At 39.1% G+C, this 23,570-nt stretch overlaps 3 protein-coding genes across 4 annotated transcripts; all 3 read left to right on the top strand.

The window, feature by feature from the left end:
* The first annotated feature begins 3,442 nt into the window (after positions 1-3,442).
* On the top strand, positions 3,443-4,758 carry ifng1r (interferon gamma related). Its single transcript, XM_056244444.1, has 4 exons — positions 3,443-3,664; positions 3,915-3,977; positions 4,078-4,287; positions 4,445-4,758. Exons 1-4 carry the CDS (start codon positions 3,524-3,526, stop codon positions 4,526-4,528), a joined length of 498 nt encoding a protein of 165 aa, XP_056100419.1. The 5' UTR covers positions 3,443-3,523; the 3' UTR covers positions 4,529-4,758.
* Positions 4,759-11,112: 6,354 nt separating this feature from the next.
* ifng1 (interferon gamma 1) lies at positions 11,113-13,377 on the top strand. 2 transcript variants are annotated; one of them, XM_056244429.1, is made up of 4 exons: positions 11,113-11,473; positions 11,921-11,986; positions 12,180-12,383; positions 13,028-13,377. In XM_056244429.1, the coding sequence occupies exons 1-4, from the start codon at positions 11,345-11,347 to the stop codon at positions 13,163-13,165; spliced, it is 537 nt and encodes a 178-aa protein (XP_056100404.1). In that variant the 5' UTR covers positions 11,113-11,344; the 3' UTR covers positions 13,166-13,377. The 2 variants fall into 2 exon arrangements, with proteins under 2 accessions (XP_056100404.1, XP_056100403.1); XM_056244428.1 differs by having other exon boundaries at positions 11,119-11,473; positions 11,921-11,998.
* Positions 13,378-19,264: 5,887 nt separating this feature from the next.
* si:ch211-266a5.12 (uncharacterized protein LOC557488 homolog) lies at positions 19,265-21,646 on the top strand. The gene is made up of 6 exons (XM_056244432.1): positions 19,265-19,722; positions 19,972-20,034; positions 20,473-20,628; positions 20,938-20,985; positions 21,080-21,154; positions 21,251-21,646. The coding sequence occupies exons 1-6, from the start codon at positions 19,564-19,566 to the stop codon at positions 21,359-21,361; spliced, it is 612 nt and encodes a 203-aa protein (XP_056100407.1). The 5' UTR covers positions 19,265-19,563; the 3' UTR covers positions 21,362-21,646.
* Positions 21,647-23,570: the final 1,924 nt, after the last annotated feature.

Below are 23,570 nucleotides of genomic sequence, written 5' to 3'. Positions count from 1 at the left end.
AAAATGCGCACTGCCCTCTCTTCTTTTCAAAGAGCACAGACGCGCTCGCCCAAGTCTGGCCGAGCCGACCGCTGTATGCCTTCCCTCCGGTCGCGATGCTACCTCAGGTCATCAGTCGGATCAGGGAGGAAAAACGTGCAGTGCTCCTGGTAGCCCCACTCTGGAAGAACCAGACGTGGTTTCCAGAACTGATGCAGATGACGCAATCTGCCCCATGGCCGATTCCACTGAGGCTAGATCTCCTCAGGCAGGCCAACGGGATGATCCTCCATCCCCGCCCCGATCTGTGGGCCCTCCATGCGTGGCCCCTCAACGGATTCCCGGGAACCTCCCCAGTGGAGTGTTGAGAACCATCACTGAGGCGCGAGCGCCCTCTACGAGGCGCTTATATGCCCAGAAATGGAAGGTGTTCAGTGACTGGTGTAAATCCAGGAACCTGAATCCTGAGACATGCGAAGTGCCGAGTGTGCTCGTTTTCTTACAAGAGCTGTTGGAGGCAGGCCGCACCCCCTCCACGCTCAAAGTATATGTGGCTGCCATAGCGGCATCACATGAACCGGTCGAAGGACGCACACTAGGGAAAAACTGCCTAGTTGATCGTTTCCTGAGGGGCGCCAGGAGGATGAATCCCCCACGCCCCCCCTCGGTGCCGATTTGGGACCTGGCCACGGTCCTGGACGCACTTAAGCGTGCCCCGTTCGAACCCCTCCAAACTGTGCACCTTAAACAGCTCTCGCTCAAAACTGCTCTCTTGCTGGCTCTCGCCTCGGTCAAGAGAGTGGGCGACCTGCACGCGCTGTCATCAAGCGCTAACTGCCTGGAGTTTGGACCTAACGACAGCAGGGTTGTCCTCAGGCCAAAACACGGGTATATTCCTAAGGTGCTCTCTACTCCTTTCAGAGCACAGGTGATATCTTTGGCCGCGCTATCGTCCCCAGCAGACGAAAGTGACGCTAATTTACTCTGCCCGGTCAGGGCACTCAGAGTATATTTGGAACGCTCTGCCCTGTTCAGACAGACAGAGCAGTTGTTCGTATGCTTTGGCGGCCGCACTAAAGGTCTGGCTGTGTCAAAGCAAAGAATATCGCGCTGGATAGTTGATGCTATAGCGCTGGCTTATGAAGCCAAGGGCCTTCAGTGCCCCTTGGGCATCAGAGCTCACTCTACGAGAGGCATGGCCTCCTCGTGGGCGTGGTCGAGTGGGATACCCATTCAAGATATTTGTGCGGCTGCAGGCTGGGCCTCACCGTCCACATTTATCAGGTTTTATAACCTACAGGTCCCCTCATTGCATTCTAACATACTGTCGGTCTAGCTATCATAGGCTGGGGTGTGTACATGCTAAGCATTGTCTCCTCCCTCATAGAATCACATCTTTGAAACTGATGTGGAGGATTTTTCATACATGACAGTACATGAAAATGTGCTTGTGTGTGTCTCTGGACGCCCATCGGGCCGTTCCACGTTGTCCTTTATAAAACCCGCCTTCGGCTGGCTCGTTGGATAATTACTTCGCTCAAAGGCTCAGGCTCCGGCCTCCGGCTTAATAGAAGCGAAGTCAGCACGCACGGCGTTTTACATGGCGTTCCCATAGCGTAAAGCTATTACGCAATAGGAGGAACCTCTCGAAAGGGAACGACTCGGTTACTAACGTAACCTCGGTTCCCTGAGAGGAGGGAACGAGTATTGCGTAATCTGCCGTGCTTGTGCTTGGTCAGTTTGCTTCAGTCGATTGAACCTAAAGAACTCAGACGACGGGGCGCCCAATATATAGCCCTTGGCCACGCCCATCTTGGCGGGCTCTGACGCGCGTGGGCGCGAAGCACGCTCATTGGAAGCGGGTTCAGAGTCGCCCCGTCATTGGTTCGTGCAAGTTGCCGCAGCACAGCCAATGACCGAGCTGCCTCGCTCATTGCTGTATGCTGTGCAGCTGCAATGCGTTTTACATAAAGACTTCAATATTTCTCGAGAAAAGGAGTTTTCCCATAGCGTAAAGCTATTACGCAATACTCGTTCCCTCCTCTCAGGGAACCGAGGTTACGTTAGTAACCGAGTCGTTTTCTATTAAATTATGTCTTGTGTAATCATAGTGAATTCAGGTTGATTAGGACACTTTTTGGCAATGGCACTCAATGGCAAAAAGTGTCCCAATCATCATGAATTCACCCCTATAAAAATGCAATGTCATTTAAAAGCTGGCTGGCTAAAATCTTGCATGAACAACTAGTATAAAAAGCATCCATAGAATTGTCAAATTAAATTCAAGCTAGCAATACCCATTAGAGATGAGAAACCTGGACATCAATACATAAAATAACCATTTGGAAGAGTGAGAGATTGGGAAACATCACTTTATAAGTCAGACTCAAACCTATATCACTCACACGGGCACCACGACTTCAATGTGCCAAGCATGTATGCATCTGCTGAACTGCTGAATGCTTTTTGCAGACACTTTTATCCCAAAAATCTACATTGCATTCAAGATATACATTTTATCAGTTTATGTCTTTCTATGGGAATCAAACCCACAACCGTAAAACTGTCAATACTGTCAAAACTTTTTGAGCTACAGGAACTCCCAGACTTAGGAGAAACAGTTCCGGAAACTTTCACTGTACTGCACTGTATGCACAATCCATACCACAGCATATACTATGCACAAATTCATTTCAAATCAACAGATTCAGAGAACTGATGTTTGTTGCTACACCACAGTATGTTTGAAGGGGAATTCAACTGAAAAACTATGTGGCCACAGGCAGTAAGTTGAAGCTTAAGCAACTTTACATTACCACAAATCAACCACCAATGCAAAGTAATGCATATGGGATAAAACATTTTATAGTGATAATTTAGCAATTGATTTATAGAATGTTTTTCAGTATGCATTTGCAGCATATGCACTTTCACACATGTAGACAAGCACTTGTGGTCAAAAATGCATATGCAACATATGCAGACTCATGCAGGTATATATGCACACATGCATTATTAAAAAAACAAACAAGGAGAAAAAAAAACAGATGCTATTGGATATAGTTGTTGGAAATAAACCCAGCTGATAACCACTGATAACAAGTTTCGATTTCACACAAAACAAATTTCTGCAACTTTCAACCTTATCTGATAATTAGCAAACTTTCGGTTTGCTATTGACTCATTGGGAGCGCATGTCAACAAACCCCCAACCTAGTTTCTCACAGTCCGAAAAGCGGTTGGCAACCATTGCTATTCTCAAAGGCCACTGCGACCTTGTGAATTGTTTGAGTTGCTCCTGGGGTACGGGGTTAGTGACGTCACTTGAGAGCATCTCATCTTTGATAGGAAACCTTCATAGAAAAGTAGCCCACAGAAACCCCAAAACCCCAAGCGCATCCACTGCCGCCTTCATACCGTTGCTCTTTTTAGGTTGTGCTCCTATATAAACCCCCCGCCACTTTCCGATCATCAACACTCACCTGCTGACTAGCATCAGTTCACAACCTCTTGTTTAAAGCCGCTTGAAACACGAACACAAAGAATGGATTCTTGGCTCAACATGGTGCTGATGTGTGGACTTCTGTTAATAGCATCTCTTCAGACAACCAACTCGTTCAGATTTAGACGGTCCGAGAAGATCAAATCACTTGAGACAAATATCCACCATCTGCAAAACGATTATGTAAGTGATATCTACTGTCATGAACTTCTGCAGCGGGTTTGAAAGCAATTCAGTCTGTGTATGCAAGATGAATCACTGATAATCCTACTCATATCTGTATGCTATAGTTAGGTCTTGCAGCTAATATTAGCAAGAAGAGACCTATTGCACAATAAACTTTGTGACACTTTGATCTTAGATTAGGGCTTACGATTCACAAGAGATGCACATTCATTCATAACTCTCGCTGTTCTATGCCCACTTTCTTTAGAACACACTTGGCACAGAATGGGTAGCAAAGTCTGTTTTTGCTTCTCATCTGGACCAGCTGAATGTAAGTTTTTACTATGCAAAATGCTAAAATATGAAAATGCTATTGAATGATATATATATGCCTCTGAATATTTCGTGCTAATGCTATTTGTTTCTCTTAGTCCAAGGCTTCCTGCACTTGTCAGGCGCTGTTCCTTGAAAGAATGCTGAACATCTATGAAGATATGTTCAAAGACATGATGAACAAGTCTGAGAAGAAAGAAGTGAAAAACAATCTAACAAATGTAATGAGTGAGGTGAAAAGGCTGAGACACATGTACCTTTCAGAAAATAAAGTATGGAAAGAGCTTCAGAACATTGACTTAGTCAAGGTAAACATAAAGAGAAAGTCTTTATAAGTCCTGTCTTCATTGTGAAATGTGTTCATTTTTAGTTGTTGATTTGCTGTTTATGATATAATATGATATCAGGCCATGTGATATCATATATATGATATGATATCTAATACCTATGTTTGTTCTCCCTCAGGTGAAAAATGGAACAATCCAAGGAGGAGCATTGAATGACTTTCTTATGGTGTTTAATCGGGCCTCTACAGAAAAACACCAATGAAAAGATCTAAAAGTCCTGTCTTTCATTCAGTATACTTGTGCTTTGTTATTGCATTAGCCTATTTATTTATAAATTATGTGGAAATAATTATTTATTTTTTACTTTATAATGTACTTTACTACACCATCCATAAATTAAAATCTAACTTATTCTCATTGCAAGTGTGTTTGCATCATTTACAGTGTACAGAAATGGTGAATCTAACTGGATTTGCTTGAAATATTTTGTGAGCTTCATTGGCTAAATGGTTAATTACAATAAAAATGATTTTGCATTAAATTTCGGCTCAGCTTGTTCAATAACAAACTTTACAATGTACGTTTAAATGACATTACACATGAACGCACACCAAATACAAAAATGTTCAAATAAAGGCTGGAATACACTCCATGGTTTTAGCACAGATTTTTGGCCGATTTGCTGTCTAAAAGAAGTTGAGGCTAGTTGCTGAGTCAGATATAGGATAAGTCAGAGCCAGTCTGTAAATATTGGTTAGTTCAGAGAAAATCATGTAGCGCATGTAGGAGGATATCAAACATGTTTGATATTTTGAGCTGGTTTTAGACCATTTTATTATTATTTTCATTTGTTATGCTACACCTAGCAATGTTTCTACATGTTATTGGGTTTGTAATGACTCAAACGTCTGGTAGTGATCTGATTTGTTTAGTGTATGATGTCCAGTTTTTCTCATTTACAAAGTCAGCAAGTGTATGATGCCTAGTGTTTCAGATTTTAAAAGTCATGTAGTGTATTCCCTCCTCAAGTACTTGACACGTTAAGGGGTGAATGTCATTCAAACAAGCTCTAAAATGTGAAAGAAAAATGTTTTTGATTGTTTGAACCGGAACCACAGACAAGTGTTCCTGTAGCTTAGACAGTAGAGCATGGCCTATAGCACAGGGGCATCAAAACCTGGGCTGTTCCTCAATACCAAGTCCCGGAGGGCCACTATCATGCAGTCCTGAGTTTAGCTCCAACCTTAATTGAACACACCTGAAGCAGCTAATCAAAGTCTTCAGACTCACTAGAAACAGAGATGAGCTGTGTTCGAAATCCCCCTATACCCTCATTCACTCTTCCCTACATTACTCAAAACCTATGTCACATTTTTAATAGGTCTGTTTTGAGTGGCACTTTTCCTGAGCTTTGGAAACAGTCAAAAATGATACCCCTTCTGAAAGATGCAAAAGTGGGCTTTAATGGATCAAATAGTAGACCAATCAGTTTACTTCCAGTGTTAAGCAAAATTTTGGAGAAGATCATCTTTAATCAAATAATGGATTATTTCAGTACAAATGAATTGATGACACATTTCCAACATGCATATAGACAAGGTTTTTCCACAAACACTGCTCTAGCACAAATGACAGAGGAGTGGCTAACATGTTTAGATGAAGGGAAACTAGTAGGAGCTGCGTTTTTGGATTTTACAGCAGCTTTTGATGTAATAGATCATAGTCTTCTCATAGCCAAACTCAAAGCATATGGTTTTTCACACTCAGCATTAACTTGGGTGGACAGTTATCTTTCTAATAGGACGCAACAGGTTTATTTTAATGGAAGTCTATCCAATTGCTTAATTACATCATGCGGCATAGCACAAGGAAGTTGCCTGGGTCCACTTTTTTTTTCAATATTTATAAATGATTTTCCATATGTTTTTAGAAAGGCTCGTGTAGTTATGTATGCTGATGATGTAACTTTATTCAATGCAGCATCAACATTGCCTGAACTCAATGAGAATCTTCAGCATGAGTTAAATAGCATGAGTCCTTCGGATGAGACGTTAAACCGAGGCCCTGACTCTCTGTGGTCATTAAAAATCCCATGGCACTTCTCGTAAAAGAGTAGGGGTGTAACCCCGGTGTCCTGGCCACATTTCCACCCATTGGCCCCTGCCAATCATGGCCTACTAATAATCCCCATCCACTGAATTGGCGCTATCACTCTCTCTCCTCTCCAACTATAGCTGGTGTGTGGTGAGCGCACTGGCACCGTTGTACTGTGGCTGCCGTCACATCATCCAAGTGGATGCTGCACACTGGTGCTGGTTGAGGAGAGAACCCCTGATATGATTGTAAAGCGCTTTGGGTGTACAGTAGTACATATGAAAGCGCTATATAAATGCCTCATTCATTCATTCATTCAAATACAGTAGTGGACTGGGTGAAAAAGAATAAATTAGTACTGAATATTTCTAAAACTAAATGTATGATATTTTGCAATAGATACATGTTACCAAGTATCACCCCACTTAATCTGCATATAGAGAACAATGTGGTCGAGCAGGTTACTAGATTCACACTGCTGGGTGTTAGACTTAGATAATTTATTATCTTGGTCAGACCAGATTGACCACATTGTCAGTAAGATGGGCAGGGGTATCGCTATGTCCAGAAAATGCTCTGTATATTGTCCAACTGCTATATTGAAAAACGTCGTCCAAAGTCTTGTTCTGTCTCACTTATATTATTGTCCAGTATAGTTTGGAGTAGCGCGGCCCAAAAATATCTAAGAAAACTTCAAGTTCAAATTGCACAGAATAGAGCAGCCAGAGTAGTTCTGCACTGTTCTTTTCGCGCTAGTGTGCGTGAGATGCATATTAGATTATCTTGGTTAACAGTAGAGGCAAAAGTAAAATATAATCTTTTGTTGCTTATGCACAAGGTCATGGCTAATGAAGCATATAACTTTATAAAAGAAAAAATATTGTTTAGTGGATATGGTCATGAGCATGTGACACTCTCAGTCAGCAACAGGATAATGATTACTCCCAGTCCAAGGTGTAATTTTATGAAGAAAACTATTGTATACAGAGGGGCTGTAGAGTGGAACTCACTTCCATCCAGTGTTAGGGAACTTAAAAGTAAATTTTATTTTAAGAAAATAATAAAACAGAGATTACAGGTGTGAAAGTATTACCTAGGTTATTTTATTTTCGCATGTTTGTTTTTGTTTTAAATTGTTTTGAATTACATGCTGAATAGATGTTGCTTTTGCATAACTGTATAATTCAAACTCATTTTAAATGTGTGTCATGGTAGCTAATATATTGTAAAGCTCTTATAGATCTTATTGATGTATTGATTAATTGAATTGTATTTTTGTAATGTGATTTCTGTGGACCCCAGGAAGACTAGCGACCACCATGGTGGGAGCTAATGGGGATCCAAATAAAACAATAAAACAACTAATATAGTCCACTTGATGGAGTGAATGAAAACGAGTAAGCGAATTTGGACTCTGAGTGCGCCGGAAGGGCTGCCACTTTTGCATACCGGTAGTTTGTGCTTGATGTTTAATAAATATTTGAAACTTAGCAAACTGGCGGATCCAGTAGTAATGAAAAGATTTTTCCTAAACTCTGTCATGGGAAACTAGCATGCATAAACCTTAATAAACCTTATTTACCTGTATGATATTACACTGTACCCACATTGGACTAGAGGTTTGGAAAATGAATGAATGGATGATTCCACTGCGGGCGCTATCTTCTGGCAAGATGCGGGAATTCATTCGGCACGACCTTCACAGCGCATTATGGGTATTCTCTAGCCGTTGAGTGTACATCCGTTGTACATTCTTTATTGCGGTGCATTATGGGATTGAATGAGTGCAATGGTTTCGGACACCACTATGGCTCTCCTCTCAAATAGGCCTAGTGCCCAATTTATGGGTATAGGGTATTTATTGGAAGATACAAGGGTGTGTGTCTCTACCATAGGAGAAAGAGTAATGGCTAACTTAGATCATGTGTGCCTTGATAACCAGTCACATTACAGCCTTGACGTCATTGAACTTCATTCAGAGTTGTGTGACAATCACTGTTTGTGGAGACCATATAAATGAATGAGAAGTGCCGTAAACATAATCATACCAGTTGTGCAATTGTCTGTGATTTTTTTTATAAAACAGCATTTTTTTCGGTGTAAACTCTGAAAATAGTTCTATCCAAAACTAGTTTAAGAGCAAACATGGTAACACTTTACAATACGGATGCACTGTGCAGTAATTCATGGTTAACTAATGCACAGATAATTACGTTTTAATGTGTGACTTGAATGGGTCAAAGCCATATATTTCAACCTCCAGTTGTCTGCTTTAATTAATCATTAGCTAATGATTTGCAAAGGTATAATTATGTTATGACTACTTGTTGAGGCACATGACTATTAACTAATTGTTAAGTAATATGTTCATTTGGTTTTGACACCCAAACTAAGCCATGGATTTCAATTTACAGCCCTCTACAACCGGGATTCCACTGCCGCATGCAGTAGCTTGTTGTTCATGACACAGGAATATGTCAGTTTAAGTTTGAGGTCTACGATTTAGAGGCGGAGCACTCTTGTGGCTGGGCACTGCTATTTCGTAACTCTAGACCAGACAAAGACAATAGAACCCATTATAATCAGTGATATACACTGGAAGCGGCGCGACACAACACAACAAAACCACAAACTGATGCCAAATTCTATTTCGGACGCACTACAAGCTCTTGTGCTACTTCTGTTGGGGAGGACAAATAGACTTGCAATGGTCTGTCATGTCGCGTAGACAGCTGGTCGCGTTTGTTCAGCGTAGTGAAGCCTCTCCTCCATTCACATCCATTAAAAAAACTGTGGTCTCCTGCGTACTGTAGTGTTAGCAGACAATACACTTGGCTTTAAGTGGCTTTGCTTTCCAGGTAAGTGTGTTGGAGCAGGTTGGAGCTAAACTCAGCAGGATGTTGGCCCTCCATGAGCGGGATTGGACACCCCTACACTAGCATAACTAGGTCATGGGTTTGATCCCCAGGGAATGCATAGTGATAAAGTAATGAAATGTATGTAATGTAATACAACCGGGGAACACTTCTATGGCATCTACGCTAATGTTAGTCTTTCCATTTATTCTGAGGTTTACTGAAGTCAGCCGGATCCGGGCCGTATCCAGATCAGACGGTGAACCTGCGCCTGGACACGACCACAACGCATCCCTGAAGTGCCAGCTTCATCAGCCCTGTGAAGGCCTCATGGACACCTCAACAAACTCGTCTCTATACCGATGTGATGACTCCGACCTCCAACCAGATGGAACTGGATAAATATTGTGAATGTTCTGATCCAATCGGACTTCTGACCTGTAATGTTGCCTGAATCATAATCATACACTGTTCGTTCGTTGGCCAGAGGAGAACTGCCCCCCCGACTGAGCCTGGGTTCTCCCAAGGTTTTTTTCTCCATTCTGTCACCTGATGGAGTTTTGGTTCCTTGCCACTGTTGCCTTGGTTTTTGGCTTGCTGGATTTTTTTTTTAGCTGATGATTAACAACAATGAAACCGTACAAAAATGACAAGTAAACGGTTCTTAGAAGGAATATCCTTTTAGGTTTCCACGTGGTCTGTATGGTGTATGATGAGGAGTCTGGGGTAACACCTCTCTACAACCACAGCCACGGAAAATCAACCACGCCGATGAAGCTGTACTGGAAAATTAGACATACCTCCAACATTGATATCCGGAGTGTCTGAGTGACGGCTGATAGGAGTTCAAGTCACACTTTTCCTACTTGTTATGACGTACACGTGAATGTGGGATTTTCTATCATTCACGTTTTTGGTTTAACCATAACGAAACTGTTTGGAGGAGATTAATTAGGACAAAAATAGCAATCTAAAATTAAGCCAAGTCAAGACACGCTTCTTCAGATTTCAGATGGCCTTCCTAGATACATATTCTTAGCTGTAGCATCACCTCAACTGACCTACTAGGAAAGTAGCTTCCCCTTTACGTAACCATACCTGTCTCGCACTACTCATCACTTTAGTCTGTCTTCCTCTCGTTCTCTTTCTCTGTCACTCTCTCTCTTTCTCTGCGTGTAAAGGCTGAGCTGATGAAGTGTTAAAACCTCAAACGCTGGTTGCATCTCCTTATGAGCAACAGAGGAACTCAGTTCTTCTGACATCAGAAAGCCAAAAAAGTCCTTCTTTATCTATATAATCTCTTCTCAGAGTCTTTGCCCTGTATGTGGCAGGTCACATGTGTGATTCTGAGGAACTTCTAGTGAATGTTTCAGCCCACTTTTGTTAATTTTTCCACCAGCTGCATCTAAGAGAGATAAAGCATCAAGGTTAATCACTATTATACTCAAAACATTGTCTTATTTAACTAAAATAACATAAACTTGTGTGATTAGCTGTCAAACTAGCTGTCAGATTGCACAGAAGAGCTGTGTGAACAGTTTATTGCATTTCAATGCATGTTGAAGAAAATGGAATAAGAGAAGATAATTACGCAAGTGGGTATAAGTTAAAAAGCTGCTAAATTTGGTGCAAGGCCATTATTCGAAACCCTAGGATAAGAAAAATACACTACTTCCTTCCCTATTGTCAGTCATTAATGCACACGCATCATTGGAGTGGCCATACCTGCATTACGTTTAGGCCCAGGAGGCCCGGACACCTTACTGAATCAACAAAAAGATTCCAGACCACAAAACCACCAACAGCCCCGCCCAGTGGCATCCACGGGATTCCAGCCGAGAAGATGAGTGGTGGGCTCAATGGTGCAGAGCAGTATCATGGTGCATTGTGATTTATAGGAAACATCGGCTGTAAAAGCCACACAACTTCACACCTAGATCACAGCTCGCTCGCTTGCTTGCTCTCACACATAACTATAAATACCCCATTCACTTGAACAGATGCATTCAGACCATCACCAGGACACAAGAACAGTCGGGTGTCGCGCAACAGGGTAAAAGGCAACTTCAACTTTTAAAAGAGAGGAATACAAGTCCAACTTCAGCGAACACCTGCAACTAACAAGGACTATGATTGCGCAACACATGATGGCCTTTGTCTGGGGAGTATGTTTGATGACTTTGGGATGGATGACATATGCCGAGGCCAGCGTCCCGGAGAACCTGGACAAGAACATTGATGAGCTGAAAGCGTACTATGTAAGTAGACCAGTTCGAATTTCCTTCAAATGTCACATAATAGGCAGGAAGTAAAAAAAAAAAAGCGTTCAAAAAGTTAACTAATAGGGATAGATAAAGGTGTACTGTTCCAGGATACGGCCTGCAAGATATTCAAAGATGGGCCGCAAACCGTTTTGAATAAGCTGGTTTTACAAACTAGTCAAGTTTTACTTAAATTGGGTGGTTAAGAGGTAGTATTATACAAAACAGGAATTATAGTCTACCATTCATACAGACTAAAACTCCTACATATAGGCCTTTCTTGCATGGTGGAAAATGTCTGGTCTGTAGGTTGAGTTTGGGTTTCAGATGCTAATAATAATAAACACATTCATCTGATTAAGTGAGAAGAGATAAGAGTTCAAAATGACATCTGAAGTCTAAAACAGTAACCAATATAAACGATGACCTTTTCATTTCTTCCAGATAAAAGATGACCGTGAGATACACAACGCACACCCTGTCTTCCTGCGGGTGCTGAAAGATTTAAAGGTGAATCTTGAGGTAAATAGCCTCTTTCAAAAAGGCAGAATGGCTTGCTATTTGCACCTTTGTGATCTAAAATATCGAAAAGATACCAGTGTAGCCTTTCTAAACCAAAGGGCATATTGTTTTGATACATCCTATATGGGATATCCTGTGTTGACTGCACATTGTGCTCATGTGTGTTGTTTTTGTGTGGCAGGAAAGTGAACAGAATCTACTGATGAGCATCATTATGGACACATACAGTAGGATATTCACTCGCATGCAGAACGAGAGCCTGGATGAAGCAACAAAAGACAGATTGGCACATGTTCAAGAGCATCTAAAAAAAATGCAAGAAAACTACTTCCCAGGCAAGAGTGCAGAGCTCAAGACATATGCAGAAACCTTATGGGCGATTAAGGTGAGATGGCAGTTTCAGATTCTGTGAAATCTAACTTGACACCAAGAAGCACTGAACACCAAAACTTCAGAGCTATATGTAGCGGTTGTTCCTCTGCGTTGATATAAAAGTATGTTTTTTTCACACCTGCCAATGGCCAGGTAACTGAGAAATTTTACTGGCCCTAAACGAACTGGTCATAAAACTATAACAAATATAAATTGTTGTATTGTATTATATATTGTTCCTTGAAATCTGGTGGGTAACATTTGATTTACTCACCAAAGCAGATTTTATATGCCTCAAAATATATATGAATATCTGCCTCATATTGCCACTACATTTTATCCATCACATTTGAAACATTTAATTCGAACTGATATTTCACAACATTTTGAATGTGACCTTGATTAAAATACCACCTTTGGTAACCACATGAAATGAGTCTTATTTCTAAAAGTGTGTAATCAAGGTTTGTGGGCCAGGCTTTTTGAAACTACGTTTGCCATTACAATGCACACTATATTTGCTAGATACTATACTTGATAAAATTCAAAAACATACAATTTAGAGTGTAAATTTCACTTTTTTACTTTGCGTCCACTCAGAATCAGTAAGATGCCATTATAAAGACATATCACTGATTAAATGCTTTGCAATTGCAGGAAAATGACCCAATCATCCAGCGCAAAGCCTTGTTTGAGCTCAAGCGTGTCTACAGAGAAGCAACACAGATGAGAAACCTGAAGAATAAAGACCGCAGGAGACGACAGGCCAAAAGCATCAGGAGGCAGAAGTCTTAGTAGATCTTGATCATCATTTAAAGAATGGTGGAAAATCAGTGTTATTTATTCTATTTATAAAGCTTATATTGTGCACACATTGTGCGCAAGAGATAATTGTTCAAACTGACAGTATTTATTTGTTCTTATTTATTTGAAAGAATCACTGTAAACCACTTGCTAGTTACATAGCAAAAGTTGTAAGGTGTATGACTAAATAAAATATTTTTAAAATAAATGCTTGTGCTGATTTATTTGACTTTATAAGATATGCCAGTCTACATGCCAAGACATGTTTCTATTTGACACAGTAATGTCTCGTGTCCTTCCCCAGGATTTGAAACTCTTTGTCATCAGTTTCTTTGATTGAAATTTGACTTAGCCCACACATGTCTCTGAATGTCACATTACAGACTAAAGTGCCACTGAAAGCAAAATAAATCATGACTTCCTCATCATATTACACGTTTGAAATCAGACACCAAAGTCAACACATATAGAGCCCATAAAGTACACTTATGTCGCACTTAAAGATGTAAGAATGTCATCGTATTAGATACAAATATCAAACCAAGTGCCATTTTTAAAGACAGCCGACCATGCACACTTTTCAAGTAAAAAAACAAAAAGAAAACTGATAAGTGAAGTAAATTTCGAGAAAAGAATAATTTGTTTGCAGATGCCATTTGATTTGACATTTTGTTTCTGAATACCTTTTAAGACTACTGTAACCCACTAGTGGTCATGTTAACATAGCACAATCTCTTCCTTCACTTATTTTATTTCTATTTAAAAGACTGTCAAGTGACCTACCTGCATGTGACATATAATACTACTCTTATACAATACTTATGGGAATTCCAGGCAAAAAAGAAACATGTCATTAAACAGGTTTGGGCCCTTCTGTTTATGCAAGCAAAGCTTGTCTTTCACATTGCAACTGCACACCACAAACAATAAATTCATTTAAAAAAAAAAAAGTAAAGTTGGAAATTTATACGTATTGTTTGACTGCCAGGAAAATAGAGGCCTTATTATGTCAAGCGGGTGGGGAAAGCGGCCGGCTTTTGTATATATTTCACAGACACTGTTCAAGTTAACAATTAGCATGTGACACAGTGAATTTCCTTGCTGCTTCAAGCTGGCTTATACTACTAATGGTTTGGTGCTGGTCTAACTGCTGGACCAGCATAGCCATGCACTTCACCAGCAAAACATTAAGCTGGTCAACCAGCATGGTCTTTTTGGTGAAGCTAGTTGACCAGTCTTGCTATTTAAGCTTAAATGCTGGGTGATGACACCAGCACCTTACACTGAGGACCAGCTTTCACTGTAGAAGAAATGATGATGCAAGTGTTATTTCTCAGCAAAGGGTTTTTAACTGTTGATGATGCATTCACCACAAACCAGCAGAATGAGAGTATAGATTACAGTCATACTCACACTTGAACAGCATCCATGATTTACTGCTGTCAAGAGATGTCCTTTGCACTTTGCACAGAAAATCTCATGGATCTAAGCATGATTATTATTATTTTTTTCCTTTTGCTTTAAGAGTCATGAAACTACCCATTTCAACACATGCCAGCTCTCACCACAGTTTCGAAAAACACTGCAGACTGTCTGCGGTCCAGCCAGTTTATTTCATTTTAATGAGGTTAACAGTATCAAAGGTTCTCACAGATGCACAAAACAAAATACATACTAAATATTATACAATGTCATTTTCATTTCCTTTTTAAAGTAATGGATACATACAGACCCATTTGCATGCATCTGTGTTGGAGCAATATATATATATGTTTGTCTGCATATAAAGGTGTTGCATAGCTTCCCCACAGTGCTATATGGCAACAGACTTTCCAGAATTTCTGAGAAATAGGGCAAGTTTCTTGGTTTATGCTGAAGGGTTCTATTTCAAAAGTAACTCATATGCATAATCTTATACTGTATGTATATGTGTATATATATATATATATATATATATATATATATATATATATATACATATACATATACATACAAGATTATATATACTTAAATAATTATATATAAGATTATGCATATGCAAATATATATTAAAAACTGCTATTCTGGGATGTTGATTTAAAAATGTGCACCCCTTAATTTTTTTTCAAATTCAATTGAACGGATATGGTTTAGAATAAGTACACACCACTCAATAAAAGGTCTAACAGCTTCTTCTTTATCTTTAACAGCTGAATATGCATATCAGAGCAAAAACCAAGCCATTATGTCAAAATAACTGCCTGTAGAGCTCATAGACAGGTTTGTGTTAAGACACAGAACTAGGGAAGACTACAAAAAAAATGGATGCATTGAAGGTTCACCGAAGCAAGTACCCTCCATAATCCTTAATGCAAGAAGTTTGGAACAACCAGGACTCTTCCTAGAGCGGGCCTCCTGACCAAATTGAGCAATCAATGGAGAAGACCTTGGTTAGAGAATCAAGAAGCTGATGGTCACTCTAGTTGAGCTCCATGATCATATACGGAGATGGGACAAACTTACAGAAGGACAACCATCACTGCAATACTCCACCGATCCGGACTTAATGGCAGAGTGGCCAGACTCAAGCCTCTCCTCAGTGAAGACACATGACAACCCACTTGGAATTTGCAAAAAAAGCACTCTCTCAGACTGTAAGAAACAATATTCTCTGATGAACCTCAGTTCCAAGCATCATGGAGGAAACCAAGCACTGCTTATCACCTGCACAATACCCTCCCAACAGTAAAGTGTGGTGGTAGCAGCATCATGCTCTGGGGGTGTTTTTCAGCGACAGGGATTGGGGGACTCGTCAGGGTAGAAGGAAAGCTCAACGCAGCAAAATATAGAGATCGTCTTAATAAAAACCTAGTCCACATCACTCAAAACCTTAGACATGGCAGAAGGTTCAACTTCCAACAGGAGAATGACCCTAACCACTTAGATAAGAGTAAAAAATGGAAGAGTGGCTTATGGACAACTCTGTGAATGTCCTTGAGCCAGGACTTGAACCCAATCGAACAGCTGTGGAGAAACTTGAAAATGTCTGTCTTCCAATGGTCCCCATCCAACCTGTTAATAGAAATATGGCAGAAAATGCAGATGTGCAAAGATTGTCACATAGCCTATAGCCTACCCCAAAATACTTGAGGCTGCAAAGTGCTTCAAATAAGTACTAAGTGCTGTAAGAATTATACAAATATTTATGCAATATGCTTATTTCCGTTTTTCTTGATTAATAAATGTACAAAGTTGTCACAGTGTTAACACCGTGTCATAACTACACGCGACGCGAAGCTGCGATACGCGATAAAATGTTTTCCATGCAATCAGAGTTGTTGTCCTAACCAGCCGCGACGCCGACACGCGACGATTCTATTTTAGAAACGGTTTCTATTTTTCTGCGACGTCGCGCTGGAACAACAAACACAAAGTGTGGCAATGCTAATCTCAGGTAGGCCTACTGTTTATGTGTTTTATTTAATGTTAAAAGCATGTAATGTTGAATATCATTTAGTACTCCCAGCTTTGTAGCTGTAAAAGCAATAATGGATAATTCACCTCAGACCTTGAAATTAAACAAATGTAAACGAGAACGTTCAAACTGTGAACAAACAAGTGTAGGCCTATTATTTGACAAAGATTGTTTTAGTAACTCAGTAGCCTATGTATTTGAATAATGTTTAAATGGTGTAATACTTGTGAATTTGATTATGTAGCCTAGTAGCCTATACTTATCCATTTTCTTTTTAAGATTACTCTCTGGTGCTGTGCACTTGACGCTATTGGCTATGGGTTTTGATTGATATTTACGCATCTCGCACTCGCGTCGCGTCTATGTGGACAGACAAATTATTTGTAGCTGGAATTTATCGCATCGCGTCTTGCAACATGACATCATGACTTTGCGTAAACATACACGCCACTTTCAATTCAAGTGGCGTGTTATCTATACGCATTTTGAGCTATCCGCGTGTAAGTCCACGCCGAAATCTTTTGCGTGTATGTCTACGCCATTAAATGTCCGAGTGATTCCGCGTGTATGTACGCCGTTAAATGTCCGAGCGAAACGAAGCAAAATCTATATCTACATCTGTGGAGCGATATTTCTTTTCCTAGGATGGTAGGAGAAGACTCATAAATGGTATTAACCCCAGTGACGGGTAGGTTTAGGGACGGGGTTGGGGTAGGTCATATATTTATATATACATAATACAGTAATATAACGTAAAGTCTGCGTCTGGTTAGGACACGGTGTAAAGTAGTGTGAAGTAATGTGTTAGAAATAGAACCCGTGGTGTCAACAGAATCCTAGAAACTTACTCTTAAAAAAATGTTGCCTGATGCCGTATAGCACAGAATTCGAAGCTATGCAACACCTTTATATTTGTTGCACCATCTAGGCAAACACGTGCAACCCTTGTTTCTGTATATTAATTCATAGTGTCTGCAGCATCTGTAATATGGAAAAGTCATGGTAGCAAGGTATGTTGTTATGGGAAGAAGGAGACGGTAACCGTCGAACGTTCAAAGTTTAATAATAAAATAAACAAATACAAAATGAAAGTAAAGGCGGCAGCCCCTCGCGGACGACTGCCGTGCACACACATAATAAAATATAAACAAACACAAAGTAAAATCCAGGCCTGGTCTTCTCTCGTCCTTCACTTCCGCTCCTCCGTGAGAGATACGAGACCAGTGCACCGTTCTCCCACGGCCCTCAACCTTGTCCTGCTCGCCACAGTCATTTGACAGAGAAGACAGGAAAAAATAGAAATATAATCCTGTCAAGAAGGCTTTTGTGACTTTCAGTCCATGTGTGCTAACTTTGAGGTCATGTATATGCTAGTGTACTTCTAAATGTTGACTAAAGATTGATAAATATACATGTTTATATTCCTTATAAACAGTCTTTCCCTTGTAGAAACTGACCAAAAAATATCGATGACTCATCCTGCACTACTCAGATTTTTGTCCAATCAAATGCTAGAATGAAAATTTCCCACCTGCATCTGACTATCAAATAGCAAATCATGGTTTATGGCTGGGATGTAACTAAAGTGAGCCTTGATTTATGATGTATGTTTACATTTTTAAATGGCCCAGTACATAAAGGAGATGTTGAGATTCCTTTCATTTTTAAGCAGCTCAAACTAATTCCTGTTTACATGTACCTACATTTCAAAGAAACAGGGTAAACGCTGATGAAGTGAGGATAAGACAAACACAATTTCTCTGGAAATCCCCTTCCCCTTCCCTCCCCAACCCTATATTCCTTTGTCTCTTCTCATTTAATATATGCTGAGTGCATGACAACAGAAGTTGGAAAGTCCTTGGGTGTGGGGATTGCACGCCACATTTTACAGTGTGCTGCTTTTTGGAAATTCATTTTTAAGGGCAAGTAGACATAATTGAAAGTTTAGTTGGAATTTGCTGTGTTAACCGAGGAAATAAGACTTAAATACATACAGAAATATTTATTTAATTTGTCCAGTAACATGTGGACCTACTTGCACCACTGGAGAATTAATTTTTCTGAAACATTTCCATAATAATATAATTTGCAAAAACATTTCAAATGATGTATTGTGTTTATTACATTTACGTAGTGGAAATGTTGCTGATTTTTAAAATAAAATAGCTGACGTCTTTGTCTTGCCAAGGCTAATTTCATAGCAATTTTTATAAATAAAATCAGTTATAACATTAAAAAGTAATAACCAAAGCCTCGTTTGACCTCAAAAACAAAAAAGATTGAGATGAGATGTTGGAAAGTGGCCTAGATTTCAATTCCCCCTAAGTTTCCGTTGGTGACCCCTTATCACCTTATCAGATGATCAGTCATCTCATTCCATTTCTGTTCAGAATTTTTTTTAGTCTAGCCTTAGCATCTCAAACCTGCAAATTCAATATTAAATTCTTTCTAATTGTCTTTAAGTATCATTATCATAGTGCCATTTATGTTGCCAATGAACTTTCCTTGACCAAGACTGTGGTTTGTGTAGATATTTAGAATCTGGGACATCCTCGAGCCGCATAAATGTCATGACCTCGTTTTAGAGTTGTATTACAATTTTGTGGTGACTTTCTTTTATTTAAGCTCCCTCGAAAAGCATGAAGCTGCCAGAAAACATTGCATTCTGCATTGACAATCTAAGCCCAGACATGATGCCCACTGGATACATAACCTAAAATGGATTACGTTACGGTTTCACAGCCTGACATCATCGTTTGATCTGAACGGACAAGGTAGAAAAGCAGGAAAGGACCATGCTGACGTCACCAGGAAACTAGAATAAATATAAAGGTGAGGACCAAAGCGAAGGCAAAAGAAGGAAGAAAAGAATGAGACAGGTGTATCAGCAGGACCTCCATTCAGAAACATTACTTTAGTCATTTGGGGACAGAATATGGCTAGTGCTTTGCAATATTTTGTTCTGATCCTAATTCTTGGCATTCCGATACATGAGTGCACGGTGGTTTTCCAAAATGAAAACTGCATCAAAGAGGGTCCTTGTTTTGATCTGAACTTGCTGGCGAATATAGCCGTGCATGTCAGCAAAGATGTGGTGAGTACTCTGATTCTACTATCAGTCTTGTGTTAGAACTCAAATTGCCAAATAACTGCATGCACATAACGAAATCAGTACAAAGCAAGAATGATATGGTCATGGAAATAATCTTGCGTGACAACAAAGGGCTGTAACTAGATAAGAAAAGGTGTTCATGTGAAGAATCAGTTTACTAACACGTTTTTTTGAAAATGCCCTGGAGACATTGAATATTTCAATATATGATGGTTTGAATATTCCTCTTAGGTAGCTGCAGATGGTGAGAAGATCCTCCTGAGGCACAATTCCTTTGACAAAATACGGAAAAGGGTAAGAGGCATTGTCTGAGTTCATATTATAAGTTATCGTATATCATACTCTCATATTCAGTGCATAAATCCAGTTACTGAATGAAAAAATCAAAATAAAAGTAATATGAATGTAATGAAATCAATCTGGGGCCGTGTTATGAGGTGGGGCTCAATCAGGTCCTATATGATACACAATTGTGCCTTAACTCAAGAAGCCCAACCCATACAAATGTTGTCTTGGGCCCCATGAATTTTAGCAATAATCTTGATAAACCTATAAAAAAAACTGATTTCTATGTCATATGTCACATATTTCAGTCTTTTAGCTTGACAATATATGACTTAATTCCAATACGTGGAAACCTTTATCTGCATACTATCATGCCATCTGCAATTCGGATGGCATCCGATTTCACACATTTCATGTAAACTAAACTGTATCTTTTTCATTTATCAGAAAAATCTTCACAGCTGTATCCTGCTGGAAATCATCGACCTATTTCAAAAGGTTCTCATTGAGACAGAGAGGACGTCACCTGTCCCTCACAAAGACATTAACTACCATCGTGAGCTTATACACATTTTGGATCAACTCAGAAACTGTGTTTATAAGGTCAGCACATTCTATTTTCAGAATAGATATTAAACCATGTCATGTTAAATCACTGTGCCTTTGGGCGATTATATCACATAGCTATATCTTAGAGGGAAAATAGAAAGCTGGAAAAAAATGGGTAATGGGTAACAGCATGTACGTAACTAGCAGAACTTCACCAGCTTTGACGTTCATTCTGGCCTCATGGGTTAGCAATATAGCATTTTACCTCATATGTTTTAGCTCTAAACAAAAGTCCAAAAGGGTATTCATTTAGGCCGGACTGAACAACTGACTAATTTCTTTACTCCCTCTTCCTTGTTTCAGATAAAATGTAATAAGCTATATGAAAAGGCTGCAACTTCCCCCATAAACGTAAATATTCTTGTACATGTTTTAAATAAATATATATTATTTATTATTAGTACATTTTACTCAGAAGGAATTCAAACACACTTCTTTTATCCAGATTCCGGAGAAAGAAATGAAACCAAAACAGCTTGCTATCTTACAGCTACAAAAACTGAAGAATGCCAATGAGAGGGTAAGTATTGAACTATTGAAAGACTGATTAAATTTGTCCGTGTGTGTGTGTGTGTGTGTGTGTGTGTGTTATAAACTCTATCTTCACAACTTACAGCTCAGTGATGTGCATATCCAGGAGAGCGTCATGGATGAGCTAAAAACCCTCCATCTCTACATGCGGGGAAAAGGCTTCCGGAAAAATACGAATGACTATGGAGAGGCATAGCGTTCCATGAATTGCAGCCAACAATGTGTTATGTAACATCTCTGCCCGTTCACTTTAAGACGTGACAGTTTAAGCAGGGACAGAATAACAAGCTATCTCTTCTAAATTAGACCACATTTTCCAAACCTTTTGTTTCTAATATGGAATTTTTGTTGTTAATGCTTTTAGTGCAAATACCTTTTTTGCTTTATTTTAAGTAATGAGTATTTAAACAGTATATGCATATTGCTTACGTACTTTCGGTGAAAGATTGAGTGTACTGCAGTAAACGCAGGTGAGAAAATAGACCAAGTATAGATATGTTTTGTTAACGAAAACACAAGATAAATGTTTTCCTTGTTTTCTATTCATTTTTCTATTCCTAAGTGAATATGCTTAAGTGTGTTTGTATCTATATCTATCTATCCATCTATCCATCTATCTATCTATCTATCTATCTATCTATCTATCTATCTATCTATCTATCTATCTATCTATCTATCTATCTATCTATCTATCTATCTATCTATCTATCTATCTATCTATCTATCTATCTATTTCCTTCTTTCTTTCAACTACAAGCTCTAACAGAACTGCAGTTTGTCTCCTGTGCATTTGACACTCATGCTCCTGCGACTGATGGGATGCATGCACAAAACTCATGCAAGTTAAAAGCAGAGCAAGTATGTGACACTCATTATTACTTAGTGATGGTGAGATAGTGGTTCTTTAACACAATGCCAAACCCATAACGCATATCTAATGTAATCTATGACATGCTAATTTTGTGTAATTTTGTAATAAATGTACTTTTTTTTTTTTTGAGAATGAGCATGGCATGCCATGCAACCCTTTTCATGCTGGCATCTGTCTAATTTGTAACTAAGTTTTTCTCAATCGCTTTGGCACATTTTTCTAAACATTCTTAACATTCTCTAAACTGTAAGCTTATTTGTCACAACTGTTTGCTTGAACTCTATTGCATGTCTGCAAAATGTAGTTACTCACCCAAAACATTTAATTCATGCTTCAAAACCTATTGTGTCAGTAAATTGGCCAATGCCACCAAAATAAAAAGTGTTTTTGTCTTCGTGTAAGCCACACTGGTTGAAATGTTTAGATGTTTTGGTAGCACGTTATTTTAGTCCTGTTACCTGTGCATATTATAGTTATTACAATAACTTGGTAATAACTAGGCACTAACTCTAAACTTACCCCTAAACCTAACCTCAACCTATATAGTTATAGTTACCAGTACTTTAGGTACACTGTAAGTACACATGTAAAATAAAGTGCAACCGATGAAAATATTTTTTATATACAAATTTCATGTGTAATACAAAAACGTCAGTTACATTTTGTGTATCACTGAGCTTATTAGATACAGATTTCAGCAGTAGTTAAAAATGTTCTAGTAAAAGTCAATAAAGTACACAAAAAGAAAATGGACATTTAGTCACACTTTATATTAGGTGTCCTTTACATACATCAAAGTACAGTGTACTTATTTTTTGTTCATATTGGATTGCAAAACACCTGTGCTGCTATTGAGGTGGGATGCAGGTATGGTTAGGTTTAGTGGTATGGGTGGTTTCATGGGTCAGGGAAGGGTCAACAGTGTCATTCTATATTTAATTACAGCTGTAATTACATGTAGATATTTTATAAATGTAAGTACAATGTAAAAACGTATGTACACAATAAGTGCATTGTATCAAATGATTAATTTACAGTAAATGTCAGTATAGTACATAGTAGGCTAAAGACACCTAAAGTGGGACCAAACATTTTTAACACATTTTATTTTTACAGAAATGTAAAATGGCCTGATGAAATTGTGTATCTTACCAATCAACCAATCAAGTTGCATGCAAACTGAAAATTCACAGTTGCTTCTTCATTTTGACATATTCTATTATGTCTTATACATGTAACTTGATTGGTTGATTGGTATTGTGATTCCTATTTCATTACAATGGCAGGCAATTTGCCAATTTAGCAGACATTACAAACATTCCATGTCAAATGTATTTATGGAATATACACTCTAAAAAATGCTGGGTTGTTTTAACCCAATTTTGGATAAAATATGAACAAACACAAATGTTGGGTTAAAAATTTAATTTAAAAATGTAATCCAGCGGCTGGGTTTGTCCTTATTTGCCCGGAAGTTGGGTTGAAACAACCCAGCAGTTTTTAGAGTGTACATGAATGTCCAACAGATTTTCAT

Source organism: Rhinichthys klamathensis, unplaced genomic scaffold (assembly GCF_029890125.1).
Source record: "Rhinichthys klamathensis goyatoka isolate OS25496 unplaced genomic scaffold, OSU_Roscu_1.1 h1tg000976l_1, whole genome shotgun sequence".
NCBI classification, from domain to species: domain Eukaryota; kingdom Metazoa; phylum Chordata; class Actinopteri; order Cypriniformes; family Leuciscidae; genus Rhinichthys; species Rhinichthys klamathensis.
This window is presented reverse-complemented; position numbering and strand designations above follow the sequence as displayed.